The sequence below is a fragment of the Notolepis coatsorum genome (assembly GCF_963971535.1).
Source record: "Notolepis coatsorum genome assembly, contig: SCAFFOLD_115, whole genome shotgun sequence".
Classification (NCBI taxonomy): domain Eukaryota; kingdom Metazoa; phylum Chordata; class Actinopteri; order Aulopiformes; family Paralepididae; genus Notolepis; species Notolepis coatsorum.
Window position 1 is genome coordinate 486,493 of NW_028169930.1, and position 12,861 is coordinate 499,353.

At 42.8% G+C, this 12,861-nt stretch overlaps 1 protein-coding gene across 1 annotated transcript in view; it reads left to right on the plus strand.

The window, feature by feature from the left end:
- The window catches only part of LOC311248648 (UV-stimulated scaffold protein A-like), a gene marked incomplete at its 3' end in the record, with an annotated part of 63,958 nt that overhangs the window by 16,940 nt on the left and 34,157 nt on the right, over positions 1-12,861 (plus strand). The window contains exons 3-4 of the mRNA XM_084339502.1: positions 78-231; positions 3,530-3,706. Coding sequence (XP_084195628.1) covers positions 78-231; positions 3,530-3,706 — 331 coding nt within the window. The remainder of the gene's footprint in view (positions 1-77; positions 232-3,529; positions 3,707-12,861) is intronic.

Consider the following 12,861-nt stretch of genomic DNA (forward strand, 5'->3'; position numbering starts at 1 on the left):
TGTAATTTCGGGCTACTTTTTACACCCCCGTTTTCACCGTGTCGGGGGGTTCACATGTTTTCTCTCTCTCCCTCCAGAGTATCTAATGACTACATTGAGCACTTCTACCACCTGGTGATGTCCCGGCTGAGTGAGGCCCACTGTCAGGTCAGACTGGCAGCCTTCCAGATGGCCAGTGAACTCTTCTCCAGATCACACCACTTCAGGACGCTGCTAGTGGACAACTTCCAGGTCACATGACACTGTAGCTTAAACTATGGCAAGATATAGATACTGTAGCTTAAACTATGGCAAGATATAGATACTGTAGATATAGATACTGTAGATTAAACTATGGCAGGATATAGATACTGTAGATTAAACTATGGTAGGATATAGATACTGTAGATTAAACTATGGTAGGATATAGATACTGTAGATTAAACTATGGTAGGATATAGATACTGTAGATTAAACTATGGCAGGATATAGATACTGTAGATTAAATTATGGCAGGATATAGATACTGTAGATTAAACTATGGCAAGATATAGATACTGTAGATTAAACTATGGCAAGATATAGATACTGTAGATTAAACTATGGCAAAATATAGATACTGTAGATTAAATTATGGCAAAATATAGATACTGTAGATTAAACTATGGTAGGATATAGATACTGTAGATTAGATCATTTTCAAACAAAAATTACCATTTTAACACTTTCAGTGCCACGAGGTGGCACCAGAGTTAGCGCTTGAATGCCACCATCCACTTTAATGTTAGCGTTAATATCGCCTAATCTATATTTTAAATTATGGCTATGTGTCTAATCTGCCTGTCGCTTATCAAAGAATCCTTTTCCAGTCAGTGCTGTCAAGGCAGATTGGTTTTTTATCGCTTCATTTCCGTTTGAGAGCATTTTGAAAAGCACCCGTTTTGAGGTAAAAAAACAGCCCATTGTGGGCCATTCAGTGATAATCGTCTTTTACTGGAATATTCCAGAACGTTGATATTTGTCGGCCTATTTATGAATCGTTTTCAAATAAACGCTAGATGATCAATAGTATACGTGCACGCACGCCCATTCGAGCCGCACGCTGATAATAGCCTTGTTCATTTCCTCATGGTTTTTTCAGTAAAACCGATAGAGCACATTTCACAAAACAGCTTATATCTTCATCAAAATGAGTCTGATTATCCTAACACTGATAACATAGATTCCTTACCTGACATCAGATGGTATCCAACTGGTATATTCCAATTCCTGATCACCATTCGAAAAAATCGATAAGTGTATAGCTCTAACGTGCATACAGTAGAATTCAAGATCCGCGGCGCTCAGAGGCTCCAGGATGAACTCTAGTAACCCCGGCTGCATCAGTGGACTGGAAAATGTGGAGTACAGGATTTTTTTTCCCCATCCATTTTCATTGAGTCCATTCCAAAATCCCTTATGTCATCTGGGAGACGATAGGGGGCGCTTTTTTCCACATCTGATCGCCGGCGGCTCTCGGGTAGACTAGGGTAGGCTCGCGTGATGCAATATGATTTCAGATCACTAAAAAAGAAAAAAGAAAAAAATTCCGAGAAATCTCGTGAGTGGCATAGAAAATGTACATTACCCCAGTTTTTCTGAACCTGTTTTGCATCAAGGCCCAAATAACATTGGCCATGAAGTGACTGAAATGTAAATTAACATTTTATCAAATCATATTCATAGATTTTATACATACAACCTGTCATGAAACTACATGGTTATCCGTGTCTTATTATACAAATATTTAGTTTTATTATATAAAAAATAACTGATGTGAAACATGAAGCATGTGGCGGCTGGGTGGCACAGCGGACTAAGCGCTCGTCACCAACGCGAGAGACACTGGTATCGAATACGGCTGTCGGCGTTGCCTCCGGCTTGGCCGGCCGCCATACTGGCTCAATTGGCAGAGTCAGCGGGAGGGAAGGGTGGGGTGGTAATCTGGTCGTTGTAAACAGCGACTCCTACAGGTCGGTCAGGGCGCCTGCACGGCGAGGGAGGGAGATGGTGAGGGTAGTGTGACCTCCCACACGTTAGTCCGCGCTGGCAGGTGAAAAGATGCTGCTGGCTGTCTCCTATGTCTCGGAGGAAGCATCCGATAGACTTCAGGACTCCCTAGACCGACCAGTGGGGGGCACATGCGAGCAACAACCAGGAAAGGGAGGGGGGAATTGGCATAACGACTAAATTGGGATGGGAGAAAAACAGGAGGAGAAAAAGTGGATAAAAAAAAATAAAGATACTGGACGCATCTCACAGTTGGAATTATTTGTCTGTTTTATTCCTCGAGTTCACAGTAAACAAATGATGGTCATCTGAAGATTCAGTCATGTTAACACGTCATTATCTGAAGATAGACATGTTTCAGTCATGTTAACACGTCATTATCTGAAGATAGACATGTTTCAGTCATGTTAACACGTCATTATCTGAAGATAGACATGTTTCAGTCATGTTAACACGTCATTATCTGAAGATAGACATGTTTCAGTCATGTTAACACTTCATTATCTGAAGATAGACATGTTTCAGTCATGTTAACACGTCATTATCTGAAGATAGACATGTTTCAGTCATGTTAACACGTCATTATCTGAAGATAGACATGTTTCAGTCATGTTAACACGTCATTATCTGAAGATAGACATGTTTCAGTCATGTTAACACGTCATTATCTGAAGATAGACATGTTTCAGTCATGTTAACACTTCATTATCTGAAGATAGACATGTTTCAGTCATGTTAACACGTCATTATCTGAAGATAGACATGTTTCAGTCATGTTAACACGTCATTATCTGAAGATAGACATGTTTCAGTCATGTTAACACTTCATTATCTGAAGATAGACATGTTTCAGTCATGTTAACACGTCATTATCTGAAGATAGACATGTTTCAGTCATGTTAACACGTCATTATCTGAAGATAGACATGTTTCAGTCATGTTAACACGTCATTATCTGAAGATAGACATGTTTCAGTCATGTTAACACTTCATTATCTGAAGATAGACATGTTTCAGTCATGTTAACACGTCATTATCTGAAGATAGACATGTTTCAGTCATGTTAACACTTCATTATCTGAAGATAGACATGTTTCAGTCATGTTAACACGTCATTATCTGAAGATAGACATGTTTCAGTCATGTTAACACGTCATTATCTGAAAATAGACATGTTTCAGTCATGTTAACACGTCATTATCTGAAGATAGACATGTTTCAGTCATGTTAACACGTCATTATCTGAAGATAGACATGTTTCAGTAATCTTAACATGTCACTATCTGAAGATAATATATAGATATCCTTACAAGCACAGCTCTGTGACCCAGCCTCCCACTGGTTGAGTTAGGGCTTTATATAATGTAGATCAAAATATCAGCCTTTGAGAAGATTCCTCTCTCCCCTCATTCGTTCACTTCTCTCAGTTTTACCATCCATTTTCCATCTTTAATTCTCCCTTATCTAATGTATCTCTCTGCGTCTCTCTCTCTCTCTCTAGGAGTTCTTGGATTTAACCGTGGAGACGGACTCAGACCAGCCCCTCCCCCCACCCGCAGAGGTGGCCAAGAAACTGAAGACATTGGCTATCCAGACTGTCCAATCGTGGCAGGCCTCCCACGGATCAGCCTATAAGAAGCTAGCATTGGGCTATCATTTCCTGAAACAGGTCAAGAAGGTGAGACCGGGGATCAGTTACCATAGCAGCGGGTGGACACACTGACGTTCAGTGGTGACCAGTGTTCATTTCATCAGCTATTTTTTATTTTAGTTATAATATCGTATAGCTTTGCGCTCTGCTCTATTGGAACTGTCCCTTTAATCATATGCTATCATGAAAACGTTCACCCACGTGTACGCAACCACCTGCCTGACCACGCCCACATCCGCTCACATATACGCAGGGTCATGGCCATACTACCAGCTCCTTCCCTACTTTCACCACCGTGAAGTCCGTGTATAGCACTTCTTTTTTTGATCCACTTTTTTCTCCCCATTTTTCTATTTTTCTCCCATCCCAATTTTGTGTATCCAATTCTTCCCTCCCCTGTCTTGAACGTTGCTAGACTATGCCTCCCACAGGTCGGTTGTAGTGAGGACAGAAGCCTTGCATCACGTGTCCCCTCCGGTACACGAGGAGGCAGCCTGTCGCATCTTTTCACCGCAGCAGCTCGAACTCTCAGTGGCGAGAAGTAACGCGTGGGAGGCTCACGCTGCCCCCGATACTTCCTGCTTCCGTCGCACCAACGTCACCAAATCGACCTGTAGGAGTCGCTGTCCACAACGTCAAATCCCCACCCACCGGCCTTTCCCACCCTCTAACACTGCCAATTGTGTTAGTATGAACGACCGGCCAGCCGGTAGCAACGCCGAGAGCTGGTCTCGAACCCAGCGTCTCCTGCGTTAGAGGTAAGCGCTTTGCCCACTGCGCCAATCAGCCGCCCCGTGTATAGCACTTCTTCAAGTTCAGTGCTAAAAGTAGTTAGTTGGTAAGGAGCTGTGCTGACATTGTCTTTTTGTTTTCTCTCTCTCGCAAATTTTCGGGAAAAGAAAGGGATAATGTCTTCCCCACAGGAGAGTTTAGACGATTACCGTTCTGACCTCCACCAGCGCTTCACAGTCGCGGCTTCCTCCGTGCGTCGTGGGGCGTTCCTGGCTCCACGGTTGTGGCAGGCAGGTGCGCCTCAGCGGCGTCCGGAGGAGAGGGGCCGTCGAGCTCCCATCTCCTGTGAGGTGGCCGAGTTCCGGCTCTGGTTCCCCCGCCGGAGGACAGTCAGCCGGCAGGCTGGCAGTCCCTCTGGTGGCCGGGGATTTGCAACGCAGGCTCTTCGCCTCGGCTCGCTCTCGTCATACGGCGATGAGCGGCGGGGCGGACAGCTTAGCGGCTGTGTTGGGCTGGCACCGAGCGAGGATTCCCTCGTCTCCTCTCCATCGCATCCAATGGAAACAGAGGATTACATGGAGGGGGCGGGGGCTTTCTTGTTCGACGCTCCAGCGGAGACAGAGCATTCTCCCCCTCGGGGAGTGGCAGAGGGTGCCGTGTCTTCCTGGAGAGCGTCGTACTCCGGGACTGGGTTAAAGTCACCACCCCCGAGACGAGATACCCTGCTATCAGCCGCACCGGATGTTGGCTCCCACCTATCCTATGGAGACAGTGAGTGTAGCCTCCCGAACGCGAGGGATGCGAGCGAAGTGGAAGAAGGTGTGCAAAGGGAGTTGCGCGCCTTGTTGCCCGAGCTTATGACAGCAGCCGCACCGTGCTAACGGAGTGGAGCTGCCACAGCCACTGCCGGCACCTGTTCCTGATGACATGATAGGTAATCTCTGGCAATGCCGTCCTGTGAGGGAGGCGTGTGTTGTCTGCCCATTCCTCCCATCGATGGAGGCTTACGTGGCGCAGGGACAGGTAATTCCCCGCATCGTCGGCCTCACCCCCACCTACGTGCCTTTCACACGGGTGGTGGGTTTGGTCCAGGGGTTGAAGGAGGGGGTGCCTCGACTTGATAGCCCGATGGCATCCATCTAGATGGTGTGGGAGCCGAAAAAGAAGCCACTTCCCCAGGGGAAGTCGGCTAAGCAGTTGGCTGTCTGGAGTGACCTCCAACATCGCGCAGCTGGTGCGCTTCATGTCGGGGCTGATGCCGGGCGGGGTGGTACTGGACGACCACCAGAAGTACCTCCACGCCCAGGCCACGGGAGCCATCCTGCATCTCACGCAGCTACAGGCGATAGCTGCGGGGAAACAGCGCGCCCTGGCCACTCTGATCCAGCGCCACCTGTGGCTTGAGCAGGCGGCACTGACGGATCAACGGAGTGTTTACAGTCACTTTGGCATGGTTTACATTCACTTTGGCATGGTTTACATTCACTTTGGCATGGTTTACAGTCACTTTGGCATGGTTTACATTCACTTTGGCATGGTTTACAGTCACTTTGGCATGGTTTACAGTCACTTTAGCATGGTTTACAGTCACTTTGGCATGGTTTACATTCACTTTGGCATGGTTTACAGTCACTTTAGCATGGTTTACAGTCACTTTGGCATGGTTTACAGTCACTTTGGCATGGTTTACATTCACTTTGGCATGGTTTACAGTCACTTTGGCATGGTTTACAGTCACTTTAGCATGGTTTACAGTCACTTTGGCATGGTTTACAGTCACTTTGGCATGGTTTACAGTCACTTTAGCATGGTTTACAGTCACTTTAGCATGGTTTACAGTCACTTTGGCATGGTTTACATTCACTTTGGCATGGTTTACAGTCACTTTGGCATGGTTTACAGTCACTTTGGCATGGTTTACATTCACTTTGGCATGGTTTACATTCACTTTAGCATGGGTTACATTCACTTTGGCATGGTTTACAGTCACTTTGGCATGGTTTACAGTCACTTTGGCATGGTTTACATTCACTTTGGCATGGTTTACATTCACTTTGGCATGGTTTACATTCACTTTAGCATGGTTTACATTCACTTTGGCATGGTTTACATTCACTTTGGCATGGTTTACATTCACTTTAGCATGGTTTACATTCACTTTGGCATGGTTTACATTCACTTTAGCATGGTTTACAGTCACTTTAGCATGGTTTACATTCACTTTGGCATGGTTTACATCACTTTGGCATGGTTTACAGTCACTTTGGCATGGTTTACATTCACTTTGGCATGGTTTACAGTCACTTTGGCACGGTTTACATTCACTTTAGCATGGTTTACATTCACTTTAGCATGGTTTACAGTCACTTTAGCATGGTTTACATTCACTTTGGCACGGTTTACAGTCACTTTGGCACGGTTTACATTCACTTTGGCATGGTTTACATTCACTTTGGCATGGTTTACAGTCACTTTGGCATGGTTTACAGTCACTTTGGCATGGTTTACATTCACTTTGGCATGGTTTACATTCACTTTGGCATGGTTTACAGTCACTTTGGCACGGTTTACATTCACTTTAGCATGGTTTACATTCACTTTGGCATGGTTTACAGTCACTTTGGCACGGTTTACAGTCACTTTGGCATGGTTTACATTCACTTTAGCATGGTTTACATTCACTTTAGCATGGTTTACAGTCACTTTGGCATGGTTTACATTCACTTTAGCATGGTTTACATTCACTTTGGCATGGTTTACATTCACTTTGGCATGGTTTACATTCACTTTGGCATGGTTTACAGTCACTTTGGCATGGTTTACAGTCACTTTGGCATGGTTTACATTCACTTTAGCATGGTTTACAGTCACTTTGGCATGGTTTACATTCACTTTAGCATGGTTTACATTCACTTTGGCATGGTTTACATTCACTTTGGCATGGTTTACATTCACTTTGGCATGGTTTACATTCACTTTAGCATGGTTTACATTCACTTTGGCATGGTTTACATTCACTTTGGCATGGTTTACATTCACTTTAGCATGGTTTACATTCACTTTGGCATGGTTTACATTCACTTTGGCATGGTTTACATTCACTTTGGCATGGTTTACAGTCACTTTGGCATGGTTTACATTCACTTTGGCATGGTTTACAGTCACTTTGGCACGGTTTACATTCACTTTAGCATGGTTTACATTCACTTTAGCATGGTTTACAGTCACTTTGGCATGGTTTACATTCACTTTAGCATGGTTTACATTCACTTTAGCATGGTTTACAGTCACTTTGGCATGGTTTACATTCACTTTAGCATGGTTTACATTCACTTTGGCATGGTTTACATTCACTTTAGCATGGTTTACATTCACTTTGGCATGGTTTACATTCACTTTGGCATGGTTTACAGTAGGGATGCACGATATCAGCAATTATGACGTCATCCCGATAAACTCGATAACGTTATTGATAGCTCCGATAACATATAATAATTTTTTTGGTTAAAAGAAATCCGGTGTGGGTGGATTTGGATGAAGGGCGCTTGTTTTTATTATAGCCTCCTCCCGTTTTGCCAGTACTGTGGTGAAACTGATAGCGTGTGGTTTAGGAACAGGGAGTTTTTCACAAATCCAGCGCTCCCCTTCTTGGCTGTGATGTAGTCACGTTACATTTGGAGACAGACAGTCGATCTGCCAATTACGTCCCACGGCTTGCACCCACCTCTTCTTCTTACCACCAATCAGAAGCTCTCGTTCGTTTATTTACCTCCGGATTGTCAGCCATTACTCTACTCGGAGCTAACGTTATCTCCCCGCCAGCCACATTGACAAGTACCAGCGCTTATACATTACTGGCAAATGTCTTGTTGCACTTGTGGCAACGAGCGTTGTCAGCATCGACTTTAGTAAAATAGACCCAGACTTTTGAACATTTCGTTCTGTCCATTATGAGAGCAGAGCTGTCTGTGGCAGCGCAGCACCCGTGTCTGTGTGTGTGTGTGTGAGTGAGTGAGTGTGTGTGTGTGGGATGGAGGGGAAGAGAGGAGAGCACAGCAGGCAGAGACACAGGCAGGAGAGATAATAGACAACTGCCAACTAGGGTTGGGCATCGTTTGGATTTGAACGATTCCGATTCCGATTCTCCATATCGATTCCTGTTCTAAACGATTCTCGATTCCGATTCTTTGAGGTGCAGGTCAAAACAGGTCACAGCTTATTTCGAAGGAGATTTTTTATTTTTTTTTATTTCAAAAAGAAAATCATACTATTCACATTTTCAGTTGACTTGATACAGTTTAATTTGGTTGCTGTACTGTAACTAGGGTATTAATTAACAAAGTAAAAAAAAAAAAAATCGAAATTTAGAATCGAAATTCAAATATGTTACTTCCGGTTCCAGAACCGGAAGTTAGGAACCGGTTCCTATTAGAACCGGTTTTCGGTGCCCAACCCTACTGCCAACAAGATTAGTTTGCGACGTTTAAATTCCTAAAAAAAAAAACTCCATCATTTCTCGAGTACCGATAGCAGTACCGATGACGTCGGAGCTTATAAATACCCAAAAAAAAAAAAAAGTTTGATAAAAAAAAAAATATATATATATATATATATATATATATATATATATATATACAGTTAAAAAAATATATTATAATACAATAAATATCGGTTATCGGTATCGGTATCGGCTTGAGGAGCATAAAGTTATCGGTATCGGTGTCAAAAAATCAATATCGTGCATCCCTAGTTTACAGTCACTTTGGCACGGTTTACATTCACTTTGGCATGGTTTACATTCACTTTGGCACGGTTTACAGTCACTTTGGCATGGTTTACATTCACCTTGGCATGGTTTACATTCACTTTAGCATGGTTTACATTCACTTTGGCATGGTTTACATTCACTTTGGCACGGTTTACAGTCACTTTGGCATGGTTTACATTCACTTTGGCATGGTTTACATTCACTTTAGCATGGTTTACATTCACTTTGGCATGGTTTACAGTCACTTTGGCACGGTTTACATTCACTTTGGCATGGTTTACAGTCACTTTGGCATGGTTTACAGTCACTTTGGCATGGTTTACATTCACTTTGGCATGGTTTACAGTCACTTTGGCATGGTTTACAGTCACTTTGGCATGGTTTACATTCACTTTGGCATGGTTTACATTCACTTTGGCACGGTTTACATTCACTTTGGCATGGTTTACAGTCACTTTAGCATGGTTTACAGTCACTTTGGCATGGTTTACATTCACTTTAGCATGGTTTACATTCACTTTGGCATGGTTTACATTCACTTTAGCATGGTTTACAGTCACTTTGGCATGGTTTACATTCACTTTAGCATGGTTTACAGTCACTTTGGCATGGTTTACAGTCACTTTGGCATGGTTTACATTCACTTTGGCATGGTTTACATTCACTTTAGCATGGTTTACATTCACTTTGGCATGGTTTACATTCACTTTAGCATGGTTTACAGTCACTTTGGCATGGTTTACATTCACTTTGGCATGGTTTACATTCACTTTAGCATGGTTTACATTCACTTTGGCATGGTTTACAGTCACTTTGGCATGGTTTACAGTCACTTTGTCATGGTTTACATTCACTTTGGCATGGTTTACATTCACTTTGGCATGGTTTACAGTCACTTTGGCATGGTTTACATTCACTTTGGCATGGTTTACAGTCACTTTGGCATGGTTTACAGTCACTTTGGCATGGTTTACAGTCACGTTGGCATGGTTTACATTCACTTTGGCATGGTTTACATTCACTTTGGCATGGTTTACAGTCACTTTGGCATGGTTTACAGTCACTTTGGCATGGTTTACAGTCACTTTGGCATGGTTTACAGTCACTTTGGCACGGTTTACATTCACTTTGGCACGGTTTACATTCACTTTGGCATGGTTTACAGTCACTTTGGCATGGTTTACAGTCACTTTGGCATGGTTTACAGTCACTTTGGCATGGTTTACAGTCACTTTGGCACGGTTTACAGTCACTTTGGCATGGTTTACAGTCACTTTGGCACGGTTTACATTCACTTTGGCATGGTTTACATTCACTTTGGCATGGTTTACAGTAGGGATGCACGATATCAGCAATTATGACGTCATCCCGATAAACTCGATAACGTTATTGATAGCTCCGATAACATATAATAATTTTTTTGGTTAAAAGAAATCCGGTGTGGGTGGATTTGGATGAAGGGCGCTTGTTTTTATTATAGCCTCCTCCCGTTTTGCCAGTACTGTGGTGAAACTGATAGCGTGTGGTTTAGGAACAGGGAGTTTTTCACAAATCCAGCGCTCCCCTTCTTGGCTGTGATGTAGTCACGTTACATTTGGAGACAGACAGTCGATCTGCCAATTACGTCCCACGGCTTGCACCCACCTCTTCTTCTTACCACCAATCAGAAGCTCTCGTTCGTTTATTTACCTCCGGATTGTCAGCCATTACTCTACTCGGAGCTAACGTTATCTCCCCGCCAGCCACATTGACAAGTACCAGCGCTTATACATTACTGGCAAATGTCTTGTTGCACTTGTGGCAACGAGCGTTGTCAGCATCGACTTTAGTAAAATAGACCCAGACTTTTGAACATTTCGTTCTGTCCATTATGAGAGCAGAGCTGTCTGTGGCAGCGCAGCACCCGTGTCTGTGTGTGTGTGTGTGAGTGAGTGAGTGTGTGTGTGTGGGATGGAGGGGAAGAGAGGAGAGCACAGCAGGCAGAGACACAGGCAGGAGAGATAATAGACAACTGCCAACTAGGGTTGGGCATCGTTTGGATTTGAACGATTCCGATTCCGATTCTCCATATCGATTCCTGTTCTAAACGATTCTCGATTCCGATTCTTTGAGGTGCAGGTCAAAACAGGTCACAGCTTATTTCGAAGGAGATTTTTTATTTTTTTTTATTTCAAAAAGAAAATCATACTATTCACATTTTCAGTTGACTTGATACAGTTTAATTTGGTTGCTGTACTGTAACTAGGGTATTAATTAACAAAGTAAAAAAAAAAAAAATCGAAATTTAGAATCGAAATTCAAATATGTTACTTCCGGTTCCAGAACCGGAAGTTAGGAACCGGTTCCTATTAGAACCGGTTTTCGGTGCCCAACCCTACTGCCAACAAGATTAGTTTGCGACGTTTAAATTCCTAAAAAAAAAAACTCCATCATTTCTCGAGTACCGATAGCAGTACCGATGACGTCGGAGCTTATAAATACCCAAAAAAAAAAAAAAGTTTGATAAAAAAAAATATATATATATATATATATATATATATATATATATATATATATATACAGTTAAAAAAATATATTATAATACAATAAATATCGGTTATCGGTATCGGTATCGGCTTGAGGAGCATAAAGTTATCGGTATCGGTGTCAAAAAATCAATATCGTGCATCCCTAGTTTACAGTCACTTTGGCACGGTTTACATTCACTTTGGCATGGTTTACATTCACTTTGGCACGGTTTACAGTCACTTTGGCATGGTTTACATTCACCTTGGCATGGTTTACATTCACTTTAGCATGGTTTACATTCACTTTGGCATGGTTTACATTCACTTTGGCACGGTTTACAGTCACTTTGGCATGGTTTACATTCACTTTGGCATGGTTTACATTCACTTTAGCATGGTTTACATTCACTTTGGCATGGTTTACAGTCACTTTGGCACGGTTTACATTCACTTTGGCATGGTTTACAGTCACTTTGGCATGGTTTACAGTCACTTTGGCATGGTTTACATTCACTTTGGCATGGTTTACAGTCACTTTGGCATGGTTTACAGTCACTTTGGCATGGTTTACATTCACTTTGGCATGGTTTACATTCACTTTGGCACGGTTTACATTCACTTTGGCATGGTTTACAGTCACTTTAGCATGGTTTACAGTCACTTTGGCATGGTTTACATTCACTTTAGCATGGTTTACATTCACTTTGGCATGGTTTACATTCACTTTAGCATGGTTTACAGTCACTTTGGCATGGTTTACATTCACTTTAGCATGGTTTACAGTCACTTTGGCATGGTTTACAGTCACTTTGGCATGGTTTACATTCACTTTGGCATGGTTTACATTCACTTTAGCATGGTTTACATTCACTTTGGCATGGTTTACATTCACTTTAGCATGGTTTACAGTCACTTTGGCATGGTTTACATTCACTTTGGCATGGTTTACATTCACTTTAGCATGGTTTACATTCACTTTGGCATGGTTTACAGTCACTTTGGCATGGTTTACAGTCACTTTGTCATGGTTTACATTCACTTTGGCATGGTTTACATTCACTTTGGCATGGTTTACAGTCACTTTGGCATGGTTTACATTCACTTTGGCATGGTTTACAGTCACTTTGGCATGGTTTACAGTCACTTTGGCATGGTTTACAGTCACGTTGGCATGG